Source organism: Mustela nigripes, chromosome 17 (genome assembly GCF_022355385.1).
Source record: "Mustela nigripes isolate SB6536 chromosome 17, MUSNIG.SB6536, whole genome shotgun sequence".
NCBI lineage: Eukaryota > Metazoa > Chordata > Mammalia > Carnivora > Mustelidae > Mustela > Mustela nigripes.
In genome coordinates, this window is record NC_081573.1 from 55,955,931 (window position 1) to 55,980,306 (window position 24,376).

A 24,376-nucleotide genomic window follows, 5' to 3' on the forward strand; every position below is an offset into this window, starting at 1 on the left:
GGCGCAGAGGACGGGACGTGTGTATTCTGTGCCACAGTTTACAGAGCCCACACCCTTCCCGGCTTTATTTGCTCCAGTCCCGAGAGGTCACTTCCCTAGTCCCACTTTCCATTTGAGGCACAGAGAGATGGGATTTGGTAAATTTGCAAACCCCCGGTGGAAAGTGCTTGGCACGTCGCCGGGCGCGCAGCAAGCGCTCCGTGGAAAGGAGAGTTCAGGGTCCTGGCGAGGAAGCGGAGCGCGTCCGCTTCGCGAGCCCAGATCTCGGGACGCTCTGGTCCAGCCCTCCGCCCGCCCCGATCCCCGGCGCCCGCGGGAGGGGTGGGGGGCGGGGCTACATTTCCGCCGTCCAATCAGCGCCGCCGGCCTCGGGGGGGGCGGGGCGCGGAGGTGCTATAAGAGGCTGCGCGCGGGGCCCCTCCATCCACCGCATCCCTCCGCTGCCCCGGTGTGCGGAGCGCGCGACCCACCCGCTGTGGACCGTGTCCGCTGTGCCGGCCCGCTGTGCCGACCGTGTCCGCCGTGTGCGCGCTGCGGCCGCCGCACGACCCGGGAGAGACGCCGGCGCGGTGGCGATTGGAGAGCCGCGCGGAGGTGAGTGACTTTCCTTCCTCTCCTCTCCAGGCTGCGGTCCACTCCGCTAACCTCGGAGGAGCTGAATTAACCGGAGCGGATACCATCTCCTGGGGCTTCCTGTGCACAGGCACTAAGCTGGGCGCGCTCCCTGCGGCTCAGAACCGGGCTCAGCCGCAGGGCCTTCCCTGCGTGGAGAAACTGAGGCTCAGGGAGACCAAGCCACTTGCTCTATGCGACCTTCCCGCCAGGGAGCGAGGGAGCTGGGACTCAAAGCTGTTGTGACTGCAGGTTTCTGCTCCTTGAGCCTGGGTACCCTGACCTCCCTTCTGCGGTTCGCTAGCATCTGTTGCATTCCTGTGTACACAGTGGGCGGCAATAAATGGAAAACTGACGGCGCGAATGTGGCGGGTGGTTGAATTTTTCTTTCCATGTGTGGACGGCCAGCCAGGGTGATCCTAAGGGTACCCCTTAGCATTCTGCTAAGGTTTACTGGGCTATGCCCCTTTATTATTTTATTTGCAACAAACCTGTGCAAGGTGGCCTTTCTCTTCCCATATTTCAGATGAAGATACTGAGGGCCAGAGAGCGGGAGTGAGTTGTCCAGCTAGAGCCAGGGCTGCAGCCCAGCTCTCTCTGCTTCCAGAGCTCCATGTCCAGGTGTGGGGCATGCCAGAGTTCCTGCAGGCTTGGGAGCGCATGCTGGGTCTGTCCAGCTGGAGTGGACATCTGCATACACTCCTCGTGGGGGAAGAATGGTGCTGGAAGCTGAGGACTTGGCTCTGCCGTCCCGGGGAGACCAGCTGCCCTAGATGGACAGAGCCAGGGAGGGCCCCTTGTGTGGTGCGGACCTGGAGCCTCCCTTGCCCGGGGTTCAGCCAGTGGACGAGTCAGAAAAGGCTTAGCCCATGCCTGCTCATTGAAGTCTAACTTCACCTGGACATCTTTGAGCCAAAAGGTGAGCTGCTGCTCCGGTTGGGAGAAGCAGCTGGGAGCCTGTGCAAATGCCCAGCTTGCCTGGCAAAGTGGGTTTGTAAATGTCCACCTTGAGCGTTTGTGTGCCATGTTCTGGCAGAACCAGGTGACCCTGCCTTCCCCAGTAGGGTTATCTAGGGTCTTAATCTGCCAGGTGAGAGCCCAAAGTCCAGCAGAATGAGATGAAGGGCATGCTCTCTTCTCCAAATAGACTGAGGGGGGGGCCTTCTAAGGTGCTTTGTGTTTTGTGCCCCTGGTTTTCTGCTTCTGCCTCTGACCTGGCTGTTTCCACATGGGAAGGAGGAGCAGAGGTGTGGGAGCTGTATTGCCGGTGGGAGGCAGGTGTGAGGCCATGCCACTTCCCTGCATTCCCCTCCCTGCCACATACCTGGGCAGGCGGCCCCTCGACCCCCATTTCACAGATGAGCAAACCGAGGCTCAGAGAGGTAAAGACCATGCAAAAGGCCCCCTAGCTGATGTGCCATGCTGTCACCTCCAGGTCTGGCTGCTTGCAAACCCTGTGCTCTCAGCTGCTGGGTCCCGCCTCCTCTAAGACAGTTCTCCTCGGGAGGGGGAGGGGTGGCCGGGGGATGGGTATTAAGGACGTGTTGTGATGAGTACGGGATGTTACACACAAATAATGAATCATGGGACACGACATCAAAAACTAATGATGTACTCTATGGTGACTAACATAATATTAAAAAAAAAAAAAAAAAAAAAAGTTCTCCGGGCAACCAGTAACTCCACGTCTGGCCCTGAACGTCACACCAAATGCGGTGCTGTCTGAGAGGGCTTCCAGGAAAATCCATCAGCAGAGTTAAGCCCAAGCCCCCATGTTCCCAATCCTATGCACCTGGGGAGGAGAAAGCAGGTGATTTTTATTTTTTCTGGAGTTTCTTATGACGTAGGAGTGGGAATAATAACATTTATAGTCACACCAGGAGCTGAAGTTACCTGACGCTCAGAATGGGGCAGGTGTGCCCAGGATCTACACAGATGCTCTCACGGACTCCTTTAGGGGGTGAACCTGGACCCTCTTGTTTTTACAAGGAGGGGATTGAGTCTCGGAGTGATGAAGGCACGTAAGCAACATGACAGCCAGGGCGCAGAGCGGCCCTCCAAGACGGGTGCCACCCCAGACTCTGGAAGAAGGTGTTCGCCCACTGGTCAGCTGCTTGCAGAGCCAGACGTGAGGTCAGGGCATCTCCTGCTACGTGGGATCTGGATCCCCGCCCGACTTAGGGGTGGGCCTCGAGAGGGGATGACTTGACCCAGGGCTGGGACTCTACTTGGTGGACAGGTACCCGTGTCAACGTGCGGACAGCCTCGCTCCGGGACCCACAGCAGCACCGGCTCCCAGAGCCCCTCCCTCTGAAGTGGGGAGGAGAGCTGGCTTGGCAGGGGAGGGCCCAGACCCTTGGCAGAAGAGCGCGAGGCCTCCGGAAGTCCCACACTTCATCCCTCCCTCCAAGATTCCTTGTTGGGTATCTGGCTTTTGTAGGTTGCATTTGAAAACTGGCCTTTTAGAGGCGGAACTCTCAAATGCTGACTGACCCCTTTGGCCTTGTGGGAACTGGAACATTTCTCTGCACTGTCACCAGTGTAATTTACTACGTATGGGAGGTGCCTCTGTGTCTGCTTGCTCCAGACCTAGGAGGCTTAGGAGGCTTTTTTTTTTTTTTTGTAAATTCACTGGTTTTTGATCAGTCCCAGATGTCAAAACCCAGCATCACTCAAAGGGGTTGATGGCTTGTCACGAAGGGAAAATACGACACTGGCATCATTTCATTTTCTCTTCAGCTAACGGAGCCGAGTAGCTGCTCAGCCCTTCTTGGGATGGGGACCCCGAGCCTCTCTTCAAGCCCTCGGTGAGGCACGCTGTGTTCTGGAACAAGAAGGATAGTGCAGATCTGGGTGGTGGTTGATAGTAGGACCCGCCATAACCTTTTTTCTTCTTTCTTTCCTTAAAAAAAGTATTTTCACATGGTAAAATACACATAAACACAAATTTTACCATTTTAACCATTTTAAAGTATAGGCTGCTGTGGCAGTGAGCACATTCACAGCAGTGTGCCCCCCCGACACCTGTCCGGTTCCATCACCTCCAAAGGACACCCCATAGCCATTATTACCCGTTCTCCCCTCCCCAGCCCCTGGCGACCACCAGTCCGCTTGCCATAGATTCACTTATTCCGGAAATCTCACATACATGGACTGACGTGGCGCGCGGCTGCGGTGACTGTGTCTTGCGCTCAGTGTGATGCTCTCAGAGCCCATCCTCACTGTAGTGGTATCGGTGTTGTGTTCCTTTGCGTGGCCGAGTAATATTCCCGTGCGGGACCAGACCACATTTCATTGATCCATCCTTCTAGCGACGGATGTCTGGGTTGTTCCCACCTTTTGGCTGTTGTGAACCACATTGCTGTGGACATGCGTGGACTCGTCTTTGTTGGAACCGCTGTTTGCCGCTGTTTGGGGTCCACACCTAGACGTGGAACTGCCAAGTCCCACAGTCACTTGAGGGTTAACTCGTGGAGGAAATCGTGTTCTCCCTTCTTGGCTTTGTTCTTGAAGAAACATAGATTCAGCTCATCTCATTGTGGAATAGATCAAGGCCCTCGGTGACTGCAGGGAAATCTGGGTGTTCTGGGGGAGGTGTTGACAGTCCCCCCAGGTCACGGCAGCAACTGGCGGAGAACCCCGTCGGAGGCATTACGCCCCAGACTGTGTGGCTGTGGCTGTTCATGGACAGCTGCCCCCCCTCTCCACCTTGTCAAGGCTGTGAGGACAGACGGTTTCTTGTGGTTCAGCCCCAGGCACATTTATCTTCTCTGATTGTCTCAAGTGCTGTGTCAGCGTAGACCAAAACCACAGGTTCCGGGGAAAAAATAAATTCATAATGCGGATCATGCAACTTCTGGACCATCATTTAAAAAATATTATAAATTGTGAAATCCCACATTTTCAACCCAGATTTCTGAACTGTGTCCCATTGTGAGGGCAGAAGGGCAGTGTTCCAGCAGGAAAAAGAATAGAGTTTCCATTTCATTCGTAGTCAAATGGTCCTGGGATGGAGCCTGCCCTAAAGTTCTTTCGGATTGGAAAAAACCCACTCTGATCTCTCCCGGCTTGGGAGCTGGATGGCACCTGCCGGGACCCACTGGGTGAGAGGCTGAGAAATCCTTCCAGAGCAGAGGCAAGGAAAGGTGCTAGAGAGTGCCCCAAGCGGAGGGACCGTGTGTGTGCAAAGGCCCGGAGACGGGGAGGGGCCTGCCCTCCCCACCCCCCCAACCCCCCCAGGAAAAAGACAACGGGTTCCACATGGCTGGAGTCTGGGAATCAGACCCTGAATGGTGAGGGTCTGCCCCGCGGGTGGGGCAAGTTTGGATTTTCTTTTTTTTTTTTTTTAGGGAGAGTGAGTGGGTATGTGAGGAGGAGGGGCTCAGGGGCTCAGTGTAGAGGCAGAGGGAGTGGCCGAATCCCAGGCCCTCTCCATGCCCGGTGCAGAGCCCGTCGCAGGGCTCCATCTCACGACCCTGAGATCATGACCCGAGCCGAAATCAAGAGTCAGACGCTTAACCAGTGGAGCCACCACAGCGCCCCCGGGTCTGGATTTCCTGCCACGGGCTATGGGGCTTACACTTGAGAACGGATTACTGTGAAATGAGCAGTGTTCTCCAAAGTGTGGGAAGCCATCCCCACTGGTCCCCGAGGTGACCAAGCCTGGGCACGGATGCGGCCCCAAAGGCGAATGTGGGTGGTGCTGCCTGGGCCCAGCGCCTGCCCCACACCATGGTCCCTCTCTACAGCAAAGACAGAGCAGCACCCTTGGCATAGAAGCCCGTGGCCAGCTGGCATCCGTGGCCAGCTGGCATCCATGGCCAGCTGGCATCCGTGGCCAGCATCTGTGGCCAGCTGGCACACGCTCACTTTGTTCTGTTTTCAACGTGTGAAGTTTTACTCCTGCCTTCCATTCGAGGCAGAACTGATCATGTCCTTTGCAAATGGTGATGACGGAAAATTACCTTTTCCAAGGCCATTTCTCTGCACCCTCAACATGGGTCACCGATACAAGTTCATGGTACGGACTAGTGGAGCTAACAGGCCAGGAGCAGGGGCAGTAGGTGTGCCGAGGGTGGGAGTTTGGGAGGTGCTCGATTCGGGTGGGACATGAGGTCGAGACTGTTACATTCTGGGGCCACGGTTGTCAAAGTGGGGTTCCCTCTCCGGGGGTGGGGGGCAGAGCAATGTCCGGGACCTTGTGAGGAATGCAGATTCTCGGGCCCTGTCCGGCCTTCCTGCATCAGAAGCTTTGTCGGGGGAGGCCGGCAATCTGTGTTTTAACAAGGCTTCCGGCATGTTCCGGCGCAGGCCTGAACGGGACTGTGCGGCTGATGAAGGCCTGCCCTGGGGCCCTGGCACTGGGATGGGGTGGGGACCGCTGGCTAGTGGGGGCGGGTGTGAAGTTGTGTGGAAGGTTATGGATACAGGCCCTGGTGCAACCCAAGAGAAGTCACACGGCCAGACGGGAGTAAGAGCCGCGGGGCTAGGACAGCCACCTCCGTGCAGGGTGGAGAGGCCCCCTGACAGGCTGTCGGTAGCGTCCTGGCTTTTCTTCCAGAAGAATGCCTTGTTGGCACTCATCGCTCTGGGGCCTGAGCACGTCTAGCACCTTCCTTCTAAGCACATTCACTGCCCCTCATGCGCCCAGGAGCTTCCCAGGTAAATCTATTTGGGAACCCCAGACGCCCCCCGCTCCAACAATGAGCAGTTCCCTCAGCAGGGCTGCAAACACAGCCGTGTGTCTGTCTTCCGGCCCCTCTCTCTCTCCTGCCCCAAACCAGCATCAACACAGCCGGTCTGTTCTCTCTGGGGGAAGCGCCCGGTGGCTGGAAACCCTGTTTATTCCCGCGAACCTTCAAGGCTCGGGCTCCGCTGGCCGTGAAGGTATTTTCAGCCTTGGCATGGCTGCACAAAGTGCCCTCTCAGACATGGGATGAACTGGGCCCTGTCTGGGAGAGTCGGTGTCTGGTCCAAGTCGGAGGCCCCCGCCGGCCGTGGGGCTTCATCGGGGCTGCAGGGTGAGCCCCAGGACTTGCCTCAGCCCTGAGCCTGGGGGGGTGCAGCCCCCTAGGGTCCTTTCCTGCAGGCTGGTGTTCTTGTGCCTCTCGTGCTTCCCTGGATCCATTCTTAGAAGAGAGAACAATTTCAGACTTAGAAAAAAAAAATTTATTAACGTTTCACATACCAAAGAGGAGGGAACACTCACTGGTGCCCTGGCGGGTGGCTTTTCCCCAAGTGAGAGCCCCAGCCACCCCCGGGGCCCCTCCCATGGCCCCGCCCCCAGCAGGAACCGTTTCCCGACTTGTAAAGGCATAGGTTGCTTTTGCCTGGTTTTGAACTTGACCTGAACAGAATGGAGTCTGGCTTCTTCCGTTCGGTCTGGGAGCTCTGCCTGGGTCATTCCCTGCTGACGGGCTTTTAAAGCGTAAGTGAGACCCTGTCACCGTGGGCTGTACCCCTCCCCCCGCTGATGTTCCTCTTTGCATTTGGAGTAAAAGCAGGACTCCCTGTTCTTCCAGGCTCCTGGCCACCAGGCCCTGCCTTCCTCATTTCTCTGCAGCTTTGTGCCTGGCCCCGTCAAGCCAAGACGGGGACCATCCCCGAGCCTTTGACCTTGTGGTTCGTGCAGTCTGGGGCTCCCCTTCCTGGAGACTTGAGCGAGACCTTGCCGTCCACCCCACCCTGAGCGGTCCCTGTCCCTTCCTCGGCCGAGAGTGACCATCCCATTCTCCGGGCAGTGTTCTCATGCCTTCTGCCTTTGTCTGGTAACTGTGATGTCTCCTCCCTCTCCTGAGGGCAGACTGTCTTGCTTGTACTTGCGGAGGACTCCCGTGGCCCCGTGAGGACTTGCCCTGGGATTTCCGTCCGCACAGCGGTGTGGAAATTCCATAGCCCGGTGCTGTAGGATTCTTGAACTGTGCATCTTCGAGCCTGGTTCAGAGCCAGGGGCCGTGACTCACCCTTACAGATACCTCCCGATACCATGAATCAGGCATTTCAGGCAGGAGCCCGTTGGGGGTCGGCCCAGCCCCGTAGCCCCGAGCAGAGAGGATCTGAGCTGCTGAATTCACCCAGGAGGAAGGAAGAGTGAGCAGACTGCCCCCGCACCACCGATTCTCTCCCCGTCTTCTTACCTTCTCTCCTCATCCCTGCGAACCATTCAGGGCCTCACTGTCGCCTCGAGGGCCTGGGAAATCAGAGGCTGAGGGGCCCTCTGGACAGCCTGGGGCTACCCGCGGAGCCGTGATTCCAGCAGATCTGACCCGACGCCCATGCTTTCCCTCGCGGCTCCGGGGCCGTTCTGGACTGCTTGTCGCTGGGACCCCATGGTTTCCTCACGTTTAACTGAAGCTTTGCTGAACATCTACACCTGGGCCAGAAGGCAGGCAAGGGGCCCCCGCGTGGGGTCCCGGGTGTTCTGAGAATATATTAATTTATTGTCCCGTCACTTTAAAAATGACTTTTCTTATTGACTATCTAGGTTTATATTGAACACACCTGGTTTTTCATTCTTTTGCAAAGTGAGCTCTCCTCTCCTTTTGCCCAGGATTTTGATTATTCTCCGTGTACTATTTAAGAAACCCCGGGGCGCCTGGATGGCTCAGTCAGTGGAATGTCTGACTCTTGATTTTGGCCCAGGTCATGATCTCAAGGTCGTGAGTTTGAGCCCTGCGTTGGGCCCAGGCTCAGGGTGGAGTCTGCTGGAGAGTCTCTCTCTCCCCCTCTCCCCTTCTTCTTCTCTCCCTCAAGTAAGTAAATAAAGAAGGAAAATCTTTAAAAAAAAATTGAGGGGCTCCTGGGTGGCTCAGCCGGTTAAATGTCTGCCTTCGGCTCAGGTCGAGATCCCCAGGTCCTGGGATCGAGCCCCCGCCGCGTGGGGCTCCCTGCTCAGCGGGGGGCCTGCTTCCCCCTCTGCCCCTCCCCCGACTCACGCTCACACTCCTGCTCTCTCTCTGTCCGAAATAAATAAATAGTCTTTAAAAAAGCAATCAGATGGGTTTCCTGTAGGCTCTTGTTGGCCATCTGTCTTCGGTTGTGGACAACCCAGGGCTGGGGGTGGGGGGGCTTCAGTGAGAGAGAAGGGCCTGCCCCGGCTGTGTGCGGCCCTAATCCCGTGGGGCAGGGCTTACGGAACACGGGCTCCCGTGGAGGAGGGAGACCCCGCGGGGTCTGGTGCTCTCCCACATGTTCATCCCTGCAGGTTCTGGCCAGTCCCGGGATCTGCCCCAGACATGCTGGGGAGACGTGCTCCCCACTCCCGGCCACAGCTTCATTCCGGGAATTTGGGGTGGTTTGTGGGTATGACTGTGATCTGCCCTTGGCCTCACCAGCATTTTGAGTTCTCCTCTGTGCTCCTGGGGAGAGCCGAGCGTGGGGCACCCCTGGCCTTTCGGCTTAGCTGCTGTCACCCGGGATGGGCACGTTCCTGAATGAGCCCGGATGGCACGGGCGAGAGGGGCAGCGCCGCCCTGAGTTTGGGGAGCTGCCCCTTCGGGCCGGTGACCAGAGTGTGACGAGGCATCTGCCCTTGCAGACATTCTGTGTGAACGTGGGCAGGTTGCTTCTCTGTCTGGAACCTCCGTTCCCTCACTGCTAGGACAGGGCCCGTAATGGCCACAACCCCGTCAGCCTGTGGACCGTGGGGACGGAGGACCCACGTCGGGGCCCGTGGGTCTGCCCACACGCCCTGGAGCGGCGGGCTGTGGTGCCCGTGAAACATGGTTGTGGAGCAGCTAACCCTCGCCAGGCGTGAAGCCGGACATGGCCAGGGCCCGCCCGCCGCGGGCCGGAACCGGCTCGGTGCTTTTTGTTAAATACTCAGGTTGGGAGCCCATTACCCGCGACCATCCGCAAACACCAAATCACGGGCACTTACAGTTAACTAAGTCCTCTTCACAATGGGGGTCACGAAACTCTGACCTCACCCCATCCTGACCTTTTCCGGCGCTTCACTCTTATCTCCGTCCAATGAGGTGATGGTGTCCGTTCCCTGCGGCGGAAAGACTGCACAGCAATGGCCATCTCACGTCTTTCCAGAAATCCTGCAGTCAGGGATCTCCCACGGGTTGCTTGAAATAGGCCACCGTGGGAATATTTGTGCCGGGGGAACGGGCAGACGCCACATACCAGGGTGATTTTTACTTTTGGGACTGTCAGTGTTCGGACATTTGCCAGCATACACGGGTTCCAGCGCTGAGGAAGCCCGCGGTCCAGCGGGAGAGGCGGACGGAAGGAGCAGGTGTGACAATGACAGCGAGCGCTAGGGCTCCTGCTGCTTCCCAGCTCAGCCGAGACTCAACCCCCGCAGGAGCACGTCGGCAGTCATGGCATGTGAACTGGGTCATTGTCATCGATGGGAGTGACCATGAACGCACGTACGGGCAGTTCCTGGCCAGAGAGTCCACACGAATGCCCCAGACCTGGTTCATTTTTATTGTTGTAATTTTTTAACGATTTTATTTATTTATTTGACAGAGATCACAAGTAGGCAGAGACAGGCAGAGAGAGAGGAGGAAGCAGGCTCCCTGCTGAGCAGGGCTCGATCCCAGGACCCTGAGATCATGACCTGAGCCGAAGGCAGAGGCTTTAACCCACTGAGCCACCCAGGTGCCCCTCATTGTTGTAATTTTTTAAAGTTTTGACGTGCCGGACTTGGGGCCCGCACTCACAACCCCGAGATCAAGAGTTGCACGCTCTACTCACTGAGCCGGCCAGACTCCAGACCTGGTCTGGAGAAATCTGGGAGAAAGTGGTTATGGCTCAAGGCAGGTCCTGAGGAAAGTGCGTTTCGAATTTAGGGCACAGTTTTTAAGCCCCGCACGCATGAGATGTTTAATATGCTGTTTAACAGTTAGGTTTTTGCGTCAAAGCAGAGGTGGGGCTCTGAGATAAGGTCATGAACAGAGACTCGGCATCATTAACCCCGGCCTTCTAGAAACTTTTCCACACAACGCCTCCGGGGCACACGTAGCATCGCCATCCTCCTCAGAATAGCGACCCCTTACGAAGCACCCACACTCGGGCTCCAGCCGGGCCTCAGGACACTGAGGAAAGGACACTGCTTTCCGGAAGCTTCCTGGCGCTGGGGCTCGTCCGCAGACCTGCCTGTCTTGTTCACTGCTGAGTCGCCGAGGTCAGACGAGCCCTGTGATGCCCGGCTACCTCACAGACGTGGCCCCAGGGGCCCCGAGCAGGGACGCGCCACGCAACCAGCAAGGGGCTGCCTCACGCGTTGACTCAGCCAACGTTCTGGGTGGTTCTGGGCAGGCCCGCACCGCGCGGCGTCCTTGCTCGGCTCTCCCGACCTCCTCGGGAAGACGCGGCCACACATTCATTTCTTAAATATTTACTGGACACCGACGTGTCAGATGTGGGCCGTTCGGTGGCCAACGAGCCGACGGGTCTGGGGCTGGCGGGGGCTGGGCGGGTGCGGTGTGATTCAGCCGTGACCCTGGAGCTGGATCGTAGCTGGAAGAGCCGGGGCAGGGAGGGGGCAGGGAGGGGGGCAGGACGGGGCCGCGGGATGAGCTGTGGGAACAGCATGTGCAGGAGGGAAGAGCTCTGGCACAGCTTGGAGCTGCCGGCCGACAGACGCAGTGCCGAGATCCATCTTCCTGGCAGAATCTTCCAAACACAGGCAGGGCCCTGCGGCCTGACGAGCAGAGCCCCGGGCACGCCCCCTTTCTCTCCCTTGCTCTGGAGAGGCGGGTTTGGGGGCAGCCTTGCCCGGGAGGTAACCCTGAGGAGACGGGGGTCTGCTGATCCCACAGAGCCCTGGCAGGGGGCACGGGGGCTGCAGAAACTCATTTCACATCTTGACACCTCCTCTAACTGGCTGCAGGGCCTCAGCCACACCAGGCAGTGTGTCCTGGACTCAGTTTTCTTTTCTGTAAAATGGGGTTGGAAATCACCACCTCCCTGGCAGACTCCAGGTGCATTTGCGAGCTCCGGGCAGTGCTGTAGGAATCTGATGTTCTGTGGCTTTTGTTAGCCAGCCTGGAGTCTCGCCGTGGGCCCTGGGGCCTGAAAGCCCCACTCCCCTCCCCACCTCCCTGGTGGCCTGACATTGGGTACGTTGTCACAAGACCTTGGCATGTTGGTGTCAGGGGTCAGAGGTCAGCTCAGCATGTGAGAGTCACAGGCACGGCGACCCAGAGAGGCTGCATGTGTGCCAGGCCCGGGGATGGAGGCCTGTCTCGGTGAAAGGTCGCCATGATGTAAGGTTTCAGTCCCCTGGGGGTGACACACGGGTGTCTTCTCACCGCCAGGAACCACCGTCTGTCCCAGAGGTTGGTGCGCTGTCACCGGGTCCCCTTCCCCACAGGCTGTGGCTGGGCTCTCCTTCAGGAAGCCCACTCTCGGGGAGGCAGGGCAGCGTCAGGAAAGGGCCCTGGGACAGCACGGGCTGTGTCCCAGCGCTCGGTTTCTGCTCGCCAGCTGTACGAATTCGGGCCTTCTGGACACGGCAGAGGCCTCAGTCTCCTCTGTAAAACGGAAGCAGTACAGCCCGAGCCTCCGAATCATCGGTGGGTGAGAGGAGAAATCCAGGGAGCGGCGCACAGTAGGTCTCCCTCAGTGTCAGCCTCCCCAGCCGCTCGGGGTCTGTACTTGTCCCTGGGAAGCCCTACGCAGCCCCGGACTTCGCACGTGCCTCACTTGAAGAAAGGGTTTTAATTGTCTGATCGTGGGTGAGAAAGAGGCTCAAGGGTTTAGGCCCTAAGTTCTGGTTGAACTCCTGGGGCGGCAGAAGCTGGAGGGGCTGCCCAGGCCCAGGCTGCTGGCGACGCCCCAGCGAAGTGGGCCTAGGCCTCCTGATTTCCCGTGCCCCCCATGCCCCTTCCCCACAGTGGCCAGTGGGGAATTGGGTCCATAGTCCTGTTTATCCAGTATTTTCTCATACTTCTGGAGGCCTGAGCCCCCTCTGTGGGCAGGGTGGCTGTCCCCTGAGGCCTCTGTCCTCGGCCTGTGGACACTGCCTTCTCCCTGTGTCTTCACACGGCCCTTCTCTGAGGGCGTCTGCGCCCCAGCCCCCGCTCTTAGGATGACAGCCGTCGGACGGGACCAGGGTCCACCTAATGACCTCCTTTTAATTTAATGATCTCTTTAAAGGCTCTGTCTCCAAATATAGTCACGCTCGGAGGCGCTGGGAGTCCGGATCCCAGCCTGTGAATCTGGGGGGGTCACAGCTCAGTCCCGAGCAGCACCGTGCAGGGTCCCGGGAGGAGAGCTGCCGGCCCCTCGTCCTCACGGTTCTGCTGAAGCCTTCGTGGTGTCGCGAAGCCTAGACTTAGCAGGAGTGGGATGATTTGGGCCTGGCTCCTCCCCTGCAAGGACCCCCAGGCCCCCTGAGCTCTGGCCAGGCCAGACCAGTCTCAGAACCTGGGGTGCACGGGGTGTGCTTCCCGATGCCGTGAGCTGGGAGACCCAGCGCATGTCTGCCCCCGAGGCTTTATGAATTCTCTGTGGGGCCTTGCAGACAAGCAGCCTACTTACTGTCAAGTACATGGTGAAGGCCGTTTGTCTTGTCTTTTGGAATAAGGTCTCGCCCGCTGGAAGGGTGCCCTTGGGACCAGCAGTTGCTTCCTTGTCTCCTCATGCTTTGGGATTTTGTTTCCTTTTGTCATTGATATTTTTAAAAACCAGAGCTGTCCAAAGGATAGCATGGGCTCCCCGCCCAGGCCCGACCCCTGCAGTCCCCCTCCTTGGGGTAGTGCTTTGCAGTTCTCCCAACACAGCCTGTGCCCCTAAAGTGAACAGAGGTGGACAGTTTGCCCTCTTTGCTTGAGATTTTAAAAATACAAATAATACGTGGAAGATCAAGAGGAGGGTCCTCACATGCTCCTTCTCAGTTCCCCTTCCCTCACCCTGGAATCAGCCCGCACCGCGAACCTGGACTGGTTCAGGTGTGGTTTTACTACATAAACACATACACGCCCCAAGTACACATATGTTCACACAGACAGACACGTGTATGTGTGTATATGTATAAAATATGCACATATAATACACCTAGATGCATGTATGTCTATATTCATGTACACCCATAAGTTACACAAACTATAGTCTGTGGGTTTTAAAGTTGGTGTAAATAATACCTGGCATCATTCTCTCCAGTTTACTCTTCTAACCCAACCTTGGATTTGGGACTTGGTCATGCAGACGCTCACACGGCTCGAAGTTGTTCCTTTTTCTCTGCTGTGTAATACTCCACCTGACTGCCCACTGTCTACTTACCTGCCCCCAAGGAGAGCTGTTTGAATGGTGCCCACCGGAGATTGAAACCCCACCCAGGCTTGAGTCTGGTGGACTCACAGTCGAGTCCTCGGGAGCGATTCTGCTTCACGCCTTCGGGGGTGTGCTAGCCCTCTAGCCGCCGCGGACCCTGTGCGGTGGTGACGCCCGGCAGCTGCTCCCTGACGGTGGTCTCTGCTCTCCCTGCGTCACGGAGGGCAATCCAGCGTCAGTGTCTCGGCATCTGTGCCAGCCTGGCCTTCTGCGGCTGGGAAATGCTCATATATGGCGGTGCGACTCCTCCTGGAGCGAGGTCGGGACCCCAGGGGTCTGCGTTACTGGTTGGAGTCCCCGGGGGGCAGGCGAGCACGCACACGTCCTTCTGTGCCGTCCCAGCCCCGAGGCGCTGCCCCAGAGGGAACTCCCCTCAAGGGGGGCTGGTCTCGCCTAGTCGGGAGAATGCCGGGCGTCCCCGCTGGGTGGTGGCTATTTTTGTCCAAAGCATGGCTGGGTCAGGACCCTGGAGAGTTTCCAGGGTCAGAGTGGGAACTGCCCCATTCCCATGGCTGCTTGGCTGCATGCTCAGCCTCGCACTGGTCCCTCCCTGCCCCTCCGCGTCCTGCCCCTGACGATGCTTCTGCTGGCTGGTGTCTTGCAAACCCAGCCAGCTCAGCCCGTGAGAACTGGTCGCGGCTCCTGTGGGGGAAGGCGGAGAAGCCTTGATGGGAGGACGGGACCCCTCGGTGTCCCAGACGGGTCAGCCCCCCGGTGGGGTTCCGCAGCCCCTTCCCCCAGCTCCTCACGCTACCTGTGCCCGGCACCGCCCTGCAGTGGGGGGCTGGGGTGGGGGGAGGGGCTGTGGTTTTCCTTGTCTCTCACACCACCCTGGGTGGGAGCTCCCCGAGGCGAGGCTCAGGGCCTAGTAGCCCAGTGAAGGTCCCGTTTCTTATGGACTCTGCCGTGGAGGGCAAGCACACTCCGTCAGCCTGCGCTGGCTTCTCGGACCCTCTGGGTTCATCTAGGGCGCGAGGGACCTCGGTCACCGAGCTTCTGTGAGCCTCAGTTTGTGCGTCTGCAGAGTGGGGGGGGGGGTGGCTGTTCACGGGTCAAGCCCAGGCTGGAGCTGGTTTAATACCGACCGACCTCTTCCCCCACTACCCTCTGCTTCCCTTCAGAGCTCCCACGCCCCGGCGCTGCCTTGGGAGCCCAGCCTGCTTGTCACCCCCGTCCTCGTGGCCTGCGTGGCACCATGAGCTGTGTCCTGAACAGAGTCGTCCCCTTGGGGCTGGTGCTCCTGGTTTGCGGAGCCCAAGGCGTTTTCCTGCCCAACATCACTCAGTTGGAGAAGCTGCTCAGCAAATACCAGCAGGACAAGCCGCACTCCCGGGTCCGGAGGGCCATCCCCAGCTCGGACAGGGAGGAGATCCTCATGCTTCACAACAAGCTCAGGGGCCAGGTGTACCCCCCGGCCTCCAACATGGAGTACATGGTAAGTGCAGGTGCTCCCGGGGCGGGGCGGCCTGGGGTCCATCTGCTTTTGTCTCCAGGGGCAGGGTGTGGTGGGCTCAGGGCCTCCTGGCAAGAGAGGGTCCCCTGCCTCTGTTCCTGACACCAAAACGGCACTCGTGAGTTCCCCGGGCCGCGGAGCCCAGCGCAGGGCCCCGCCCGTGGCGCTCCCCTGGCAGTGGGAGGTCTGTGCGCTGGGCTTTGGCGAGTCCATTCGCAGCTCTGCTGCCTCCTTGCTCGTGACCTGGATGTGTCCACGGCCCCCACTTTGCGAATCTCCTTCTCATGGTTCTGGGACGGTTTGATGACGTCACGTGGTAAAATGCCCTGGGGGGGCCAAGGTCACCGTCGTCACTGAGCACCTTGGTCTTCATCCGGCCCGTTTGGCCGCCCTCCTCCGTCTGAGCGGCAGCAAGGCCGAGTCCCTGAGAGTTGGGGTGTCTGTCAGCGAGGGGCTGGCAGAGAGGGGGGGCCGTGGAGGGTGTCCCGTGAGCCGCCTGGGGAAATGCCATGTGTAAGGAGCCAAAGGGCAGCCGGCCCTCCAAGTCCACGCCTCTGGCCCTGCCTCCACGCACCCCCGGGTGTCTCTGCCAGCAGCACTTCCTGCCCTCCCGGCCCTGCGATGCACCTGCTGCTTTTCTCCCATTTTATAGACCAGGAAGCTGAGGCCTGAGGTCAGAACCGGTCGTGGCAGAGCGGACTGCAGGACCCAGGCTCACAGCCATCGTCCCGTGCCTGGTTTGAGCCTTGACACCCCTACTGCCACTGCCCACTTCCTTCTGGCCAGCCTGCCCCCCAACACCTTGATCCGCCCCGGGGCTCGTCACCTCCCACGTTGCCCCCCGATGGTCTACCCTGAGCCCTGCCTCCTGTTCCCTTCCTGACCTTCGGGAAATGTGTCTCCTGCTCGGGAGCCCCAGGGCCCTCTGTGCCTAGGATGGAGCCCACGTGCCCTGCCTGGAGCTCAGGACCTTCGATCTCAAGCTCATCTATTCCGAGAGGCCAGTGGGTGTTCCCGGAAGATGCCGCCAGGCCCTCCGTCCCCCAGGAGTCCTGTCCCCACCTCGTGCCTTATCCCATCATAGACAGGACCCAGCTCCTTTCCCTCCTCTGGACCCCACTCTCCCCTTTCATGCTGCCCTGTGCTCCGTGGCAGGGTGCTCGCGATCAGGGACCCACCCCTGTGCCCGGGAGCCCCTCACTGTCGCCGTCTCTGCCCTCATGAGGTGGCCTGTCACCATCTATACCACAGATGAAAGGCTTGCCCTTCTGGGCAGACACCCTTGGAGCAGGGCTGTCCTTTGGGAACTCGTCACAAAACCATTTCTTCTTTCCCCGAGGAACGTCGCCCAGGCGCTTACTCTGAAGGGTTGTGCTGATCTTAGGAGGGAGACTGGGCACCCGTTCACAATACTGATGCATCAACAGCTGGTGCAGCCCTTTTTAGGGTTAAAGGTGTAGAGAATTAGAGTCGAATTCTTTGTGACTTTGGGTGTGGACTCTTCCCCCGTCCTTCCGTGGACCTGGTGGTCTGGCTCGGTCCCCGGGGGGTGGGTGGGGGAGAAGGACACTGTCCACCTCCCTGGACAGCTGGGCCTTCCTCCTGGCCCCCTGCCACCCCAAGGCCCTATATGGTGCCCACCTTGGAGCAGGGGATTTTCCTTGCTGGAGCTTAACCGAGTCCCAAACGCTCCAGGATCCCGGCTGCTCCCCGCCTCCTGTCGGGAACAGGCTGATCCCGTCTCTGCTCTGTGCTTGTCCAGGGGCCTGTCTGGAAGGTTCGGTGCAGGGAGCAGGGCTCCCATGGGCAGCCCGGAACGAGCCTGCCACGTTTTCCTCTTTGTTTATTTTGTGTTATTTCGGGATTGAAGCTGGGATCTGGGTCCTTACGTCTCAATGGCCTGCATGTCAGGGAGGCTGAGTGTTCGTGAGTGTTGTTGGGGCCTCCTCTGAGCAGGGGCCCCGAGGCGGGGGAGGTAGCCTGAGGCCCAGCCCCTCCGCCCCGGGCCTGCCCATCTACTCGCATCTCCACCCAAACAAGGGGCACTCATTTGAGAAAGTGTCTTGAAAATCCAGCTCCCTGCTCAGCCCCGCCTGCTGGGGCTTCAGTTGGGTCCTTTGAAATAGCTTTAGCCCTGAAAGGTGGATTTTAAAATTCCAAAGAGTTTAGACCCCCTATTTTGAGTTTTTATAGGTGGACAGGCTCTGAAGCCAGCCTTCCTGGGTTTAGGGGAGCTGCCACTCACTTGGTCGCTGTGTGACTTCAGGCAGATTAGTTGGCTCTGTGTTAATGTTGGCTCTCTGTGTTAATGTCTCCTCACCTGCACAGCGGGGACAATAAAAGTACCTTTCTCATAGCATTGCTTGGAGGAGCTGATGAGATAATGCATAAGTACTATATAAATGTTAACTATATTGTTGCTATGACTATTTTAGTAACTTGTTATCTTAGCCAACTGGGACCGGCACTTGGTGATGGCGTGCAGAGCAAGCTGAGAACTCCTTGGAAGCCAGATCAAGCTGGGTTGTTAAATTTCTAACTTCTTGCTGTGTGACCTTAGACAAGTTGCCTAACCTCTCTTAGCCTCAAGGAGTTTTGTGTGTGTGTGTGGTTTTTTGTTTTTGTTTTTGTCTGCAACAATGGGAAAATATAACATACCTCAGGGGCTTATTCCAAGAATTAAATAAGAAAGAAGAATGTTCTCTGGCAAGTGGCAGGTGTTCAGGGACAGGGCCTAACCCTGCCCCTGGCACATAGTAGGTGCTCAAGGAAGTTAATTTCCTTAATATCAAAATACAGTTTGCTGAGAGCTGCCCTGCACCTTGCCCGGGAGCTTGATGCCTCTCGTTCAGCTTGCCTCCAAATCCTGTTCCGGCAGCATCGTTAGCCTAGATGGGGAAACAGGCTCAGAGACGTGAAGCCACGTGTCCACGGTCACACAGCCAGCCACCGGCAGAGCCTGGCCCCGCGGATAGGCTCCCCTCACACAAACACTCTCGCCAGTGCCCCCCAACTGCCCAGGTCTTTCCCTCCTTCCCTGGGTCTCCCTCTGGCGGTAGAGAAGGCCCACCTGTGCCTGTCTGCGGTCTTCCTACGAGCCGGGCTCGGCTGGAGCAGAGGAGGTTGGGAGGTGAAGGGCAGGCCCGAAAGGAGTCCTTGAATGCAGGGAGGGCGGAGAGCTCTGTCCTTGTTGGGCTGCGTCCTCTGTCTCCAGCCAGAATTTCAGAAGCCCTGAACCCCCAGCCATCTGCCAGGACCCTCCCTACCGCCCCTCCCACCGAGCTGTAGAAAACGTTATGGACCCAGACCAAAGGCACACAAGGTTCAGAATAACGTTGATCAGAATAAACACTGAATTTCTGAGAAGCCAGTGGGCCTTGGGGTGGGGTCAGCGCCTGCACAGGGTCTGCCCTGCCTCCCTGGACTTTGGGAAGGGCCTTGGCTAGCCACGGCCAGAGGGATCTCGGTGCTCCTCCGGCCCCCGCCGCCCTCCCCTCGCAGCGGACTCTCTGTTCTGTCCTTGCTTGGAGATGGAGTCACCAAGTTGGTCTAGGTAGTTGGTTTGGAAGCGGGTGAGCCACAAGTCTGAAAGGCGGGAAGGCGGAAATCCAACGTCACGGGATACTGTGGGGTCTCCGGATGGGAGTGGGGGCTTGGATCGGGTACGTAAAGGGAGCAGCAGGAGAAGCCCCCAGCAGAAGGCAGGCCTGTCCCCTCTGCGCTGCAGGCTGTCCCGGGCTTGGGAGAAGGATCCCAGGCAGAAGGGACACAGAGCCTGGTGGGCACGAAGGTGGCGGGGTGGGGGGCACTGTCAGCAAGAGTGGAGTCTGATGTCAGAATGGACCCGGGAGGTCCTGTGCAACCGAAGCAGGGGTTGTGCCCAGGGTGTGACCCAATCCACAGAGGCGTATGCCCTAGGCCAGGCCTCGGCCCTGGACGTTCTGGAGTGTCTGGCGTTGAGGCTGGAAAGAGGTGGCCAGGTGGACGTGCGGAGGCGCTCGACTTCAAGCCATGCCGTCCTGGGGGCCACAGCCAGCGCCGCCAGTCTCCCATTCCCGGCCACGTCCCAGGACCCTGCCTGCCTGACTCTGCGCGAGCACCTACTGTGTGTGCGGGGCTGGGGCTCTCCCGAGAGGGAACAGCAGTTGCTGGCCTGCCTGCGAGCCGGGGCATCTGCCTGATGACCGGGAGGAGGCGGGACAGCAGCTGGCCGGAGGGCCGCTTGGCATCTGTCCCACCGCAGAAGAGCGGTGACCCCGCTGCTTTGTTCACCGTGTTCCTTCCCGGGGAGCTATGTGCGTCCCCGGGCCAGCTGGGAGGCAGGCCGGGTGGCGCAGCCGGTTTCAGATCCTCTGGCCCAGACCCTGCCCTTGCCCCCCCCCTCCCCCGCCCTGATTCAGGGTGGGCTGGGCCGCAGGAGAGTCCGATGGGCCGAGGCCAAAGCATTTTTTGCTCCCCTCACCTTTTTTTTAGAACAGTAAAATGCATAAATCATAAAATTCACTCTTTTGACGACTTTGAAGCCTACAGTTCTGTGGTGTGAAGCACATTCGCGGGGCTGTGCCGAGGCCACCGCCATCAGCGGGACTCAGGCATCTTCCCGTTTCACCCACGAGGAGGCAGAGGCCACAGGGTGGGCTCGCCCGTCTCCCAGGCAAGCGGGAGCCCCGAGCAGTAGCTTCGAGGACGGCCATGGGCCAGGCTCCCCTGAGATCCCTGTGGCCCTGCCCCTTCCCGCTGGCCGGGTCAGGAAGCCCTCCAACCCCTGCATGGCCCCCGGAGTCTAGGAACGGAGCCTCCGGGCGCCACGCAGGGCCCACGCGGGGGGTGCGTGGCTGCAGGTTTGGTCCTTGTGCTTATCCTTGACTCTGGGGGGCCGGGTCTGCTCTCCCTGCAGACTTGGGACGAGGAGCTGGAGCGGTCGGCGGCGGCGTGGGCTCACGAGTGCATCTGGGAGCATGGGCCCACTGGTCTGCTGGTGTCCATCGGGCAGAACCTGGCTGTCCACTGGGGCAGGTAAGAGCCGTCGCAGTCCCCCCGCCCCACTTACGTGTGAACCAGCCGCCTCTGCGGGCACCTGCCGTGTGCCGGCCTGGGTGCTCGCCATCCATGGCCACGGTTAAGTCTGCAGGAACCCCTGAGCCATTTACGTGTGGGTGAACATGCTCAAGGCCCAAGGGCACTTCTGAGTAGTTGTAAAATGGACGCGAGCCTGCTCGTTGGCTCCAGACACTGACCCCCGGGCTTGGGCTTTCCAGCTTGGGGGCCCCAGTGCACCTCCTTGAAAGGATTCCTGAGCCCGTTGCAGCAGGGTCGGGGGGACACTGGAATGTTGGCCTTGCTGTGCTGGGTCAGGGTATCTTCTCTGCCCCCCGCGTCTGGGTTTTGCTCCTCCTCCAGGCCCAGCCAGGTTCTACCTGGTGAGCAGCTGCCCTCCCCTCGCCCTCCTTGTCCAGCCTTGGGGAGGCTCCCCCTCACCACCGAGGCCCTCTGGCCCGGAGGAGGCCCTTGAACGTGGCCTCTAAGAGGTGCCCACCTGAGCACCCACCCAGCCGAGGGCTGGTTTCCTCAGGGGACGTGGGGAATGGGCCTTTGCTCTGTGCAAACTTGCCGACTGACCAGACAACGTGGTGTGGACGCGAGTCCTCCGGGGCTGGACCCAGGGCTGGCCGGGGGCTCACGCCCACTTGTGCTTTGCTACATCACTGACAAGTTGCACAGGACTTGAAGTACAGGTCGCCCGACTCACAGCCCAGACAATCCCCAGCCCCGTAAGCACCTGAGTTCCGTGCGGCTGTGAGCCGTCCACTTGCTTTAGGTCAGTGTCTTTCTGGAACAGAACCTAGCCAGTGTCGTGAGGGGCCCAGATGGGACCCGGTGGAAGGGAACCCACACCTGTTATTATTATTATTATTTTTGGTCTCCTGCTGAATTCTGCTTTTTATAAAATCAGTCTTCCGGTGGCATGAAAAGAAAACGTCTACAGGGAGAAAACCCATCATTCCGCCGGCCTGGCTTGGCAGCCGGAATATTCCTGGACTCCTGTGTAGCCTCTGGCTGTGGGCCGCATATTTTTTCATCGTGGTAACGGTGGCCAGGACAGCCTTGAATTCTTTCCCTCCTTCTCATCCACGATCAGACCCGTCTTCTATTCCATGGCCATCCTGCGGATCCTTGTCAAGGCTGCCTTCGGGCCGTCAAGCCGACAGGCGGAAAGTTAGCCTCTCCGTTCTTGGAGCTGGTCCTGCTGTGGCTGTGTCAGGCTTAGTGCTGGGGCGGATGGTGCAGAGCACACAAAGATCTTGCCCCTGCGGGGTCCACAGTGCCGATCTGCTTTCCCCAAGAGACCCCCTGATTCTCTGGGCCCCCATAGCAGCCTGGCCATGGCGCTCCGGGGACACGGATGGGCATGGGTGTCCCCACGAAGCCCTGTGGCTCTGTGGCTGTGCAGCCGCCAGCGACCTTCCCCAAGCCAGCCCCGACTACGTCACTGACCACCGCCAGGCGCTCTGGGCTGTGACAGTAATTGTTACAAGACCTCTAACTGCCCGCCTCACCGCAGGGCTCTCAGACACGGCCAGAGCCCTTGTGTCTTCTCTCTTTATCGAAACCGCTTTGTTTACACGTGCTGGGGCCGCTGACCGGGGATCTGTGTCCAGTTTGTTTTCTTTCCCGGGAAGAAAGCAACGATGCCAGCCCGGACGGGTGGGGCCGTGGCCACCCATGGTGGTGACCAGCGTGGGGGAAGGGGAGGGCTCAGGGGTTAGACTTGAAATAGAAAGTTCTGGAAAGGGCTTGCCCATGTGATGGCAGAGCTCTGCTTCTCTGCAGGTTTCTGTACTTTCCGTTTAGTTCTATTTCTATTATTTATTTTCGACCTTGAATCTGAGTCCTTGGGTCTTCTCCCTGCCGCCCGGCAGGTGAGGAATGAAGCCAGCCATGACGATATGGAAACGTTCGCCTCTAGGCTCCCCCGTGTGCCCTGTCCCCCATCGCGGGCTGGTTTTGCCCCTTTTTAGATGTTCCCTGGCATCCCATCCGTGCATTACCTGGATGGTTACTTACTTGCTGTTTTTCTCTGCATTGACTTGAAAGGGACTCATGTCGTCCATCAAGTTGTTTTAAAGAATCACACCTGGGAAATAAGGGGCTTGTGGACATAAATACGTAATTGTAATATAAGCAGTGACTTGTTGGGGGCCAGGCAAACGTTTCCTGCATACACAGGTGGAGTGTGGGCCTCCCAGAGACACTCCTGGAACCCAGGCACTCCGGGAATGCCCAGGGGGGGCTCCTTGTAAGTTTGGGTTCTAGGCACTTACAGCAGGTCCAGGGCAGGATTTGGGGCCATTCATGCACAGCAGCCCTGTCCTCTAGCCTGCCCTATGGACGGCTGTGCTGCGAGCTGCGGTGGGTGGAGGCCGGGACGTAACCAGCTGGTCTGCCCCGCAGGTACCGCTCTCCTGGCTTCCACGTGCAGTCGTGGTATGACGAGGTGAAGGACTACACCTACCCCTACCCCCACGAGTGCAACCCCTGGTGTCCGGAGAGGTGCTCTGGGCCCATGTGCACCCACTACACACAGGTAAGCCCCGAGGCCCTCACCGCGACCTCAGCCCAGCACCCCCAGACCCCGTCACTCAGCTGGCCCTTCGGGCCTGCTCCTCGGTTGGAAGACTCCACTCTCTCATTACCATCATGTTTCCCTTTAATTTGGTGTTCCTCAAAGTCCGGCTGTTGGGCCGAGCGTGGGTTTGTGACACAAGTGTGGAAACTGGGAGTAAGCTCTAGAAACTTGTGTGGCAGTCCTCTGTCGCTGGCACGTTTTCCTTGTGGGTGATTTGTTTCTGTTTGGGGTGTGTGTGTGCGTGTGTGTGTGCGCACATGCGTGTGTTTAACAAACATAAGGATCTTCAGGGATTAGGGAAAAACTCTGGTCCATCACCCCTTCACAACATACACCCTTTTAGGGCCAGCGCCCTGGAGATCCAGGCCAGACTAGGTTGCCCTGTTCTGCCTTGGCGGGGTTCTGACATGTGGTTGTCATCTTTTCAGATAGTCTGGGCCGCCACCAACAAAATTGGCTGTGCTGTGAACACCTGCCAGAGGATGAACGTTTGGGGAGATGTTTGGGAGAATGCGGTCTACCTCGTCTGCAATTACTCTCCAAAGTAAGAATAAGTAACATGGTTGTCTGGGTTGGGATGCATTGTCCAGCCATGGAGGACCCAAGGGAAGTTGGATTAAATGGTGAGGTCTCTTCGTAGTTCACATAACAAGACATCTAGAGATTGGTGCATCCAGTTAAGCTTAAAAGCTCAGCAGTGTCCATGAGGACTCAAGCTCTTTCTGTTTCCCTGCTCTACTAGCCTGTCCTCATGGTTCCAAGATGGCTTCAGAGCACCGGGCATCACATCTTCCCAAACTAAAGGGACAAGAATGGTAGTAAAGGGCTTTCTCTTGGCCTTTCTCAGCCCTGGCCCACTTTCTCCTTCTGTCATTGGCTAGAACTAGACTGTAAGTGCACAGATGGGCGATGGCGGGGGAGGCTGAGACTTCCCTAATGGTTCCATGAATGAAATTGCCCAGTTGGCTTTGCAAGTCATCTTCTGGGACTCCCAGAGCAAATCAGAAGCTGGAGTAGCTGTTGGCTGGCCAACCGTGGGGTGTGTCATAGCCAGTGGGATGAAAATACAGCAGCAGATACCACTCTGGGAAATGTATTCACGCTAAACCTAGTTTTTGCATTTTTATGTTTTCCCTTCTAGAAAAGACCATACTGAGCCTGTGTCTTAGCCCCCTTTCTCCTCAGAGCAACCTGATGTCATCAGTGGGCCATCTGTCCCTCTATTGACTTACCTCCTTTGCTCATCAAATAATATACTACTTTTCACAGCATGGCCCTCCCCGTGTACAGCCTGTGGTTTGCTCTCCAGCCACAGGGCTGGCTCCTGCCCTCGCACTGGCCCTGCACACAGGATGCCCTCACAGCATATTTGCTCAGGGACTGAATGAAACGAAGAT

The 24,376-nt window shown here is 58.4% G+C and overlaps 1 protein-coding gene across 1 annotated transcript in view; it reads left to right on the top strand.

The window, feature by feature from the left end:
* The first annotated feature begins 428 nt into the window (after positions 1-428).
* Positions 429-24,376, top strand: part of CRISPLD2 (cysteine rich secretory protein LCCL domain containing 2) — a 62,114-nt gene continuing 38,166 nt past the window's right edge. The window contains exons 1-5 of the mRNA XM_059381709.1: positions 429-594; positions 15,021-15,334; positions 20,250-20,368; positions 22,805-22,937; positions 23,408-23,523. Coding sequence (XP_059237692.1) covers positions 15,095-15,334; positions 20,250-20,368; positions 22,805-22,937; positions 23,408-23,523 — 608 coding nt within the window. The 5' untranslated portion in view covers positions 429-594; positions 15,021-15,094. The remainder of the gene's footprint in view (positions 595-15,020; positions 15,335-20,249; positions 20,369-22,804; positions 22,938-23,407; positions 23,524-24,376) is intronic.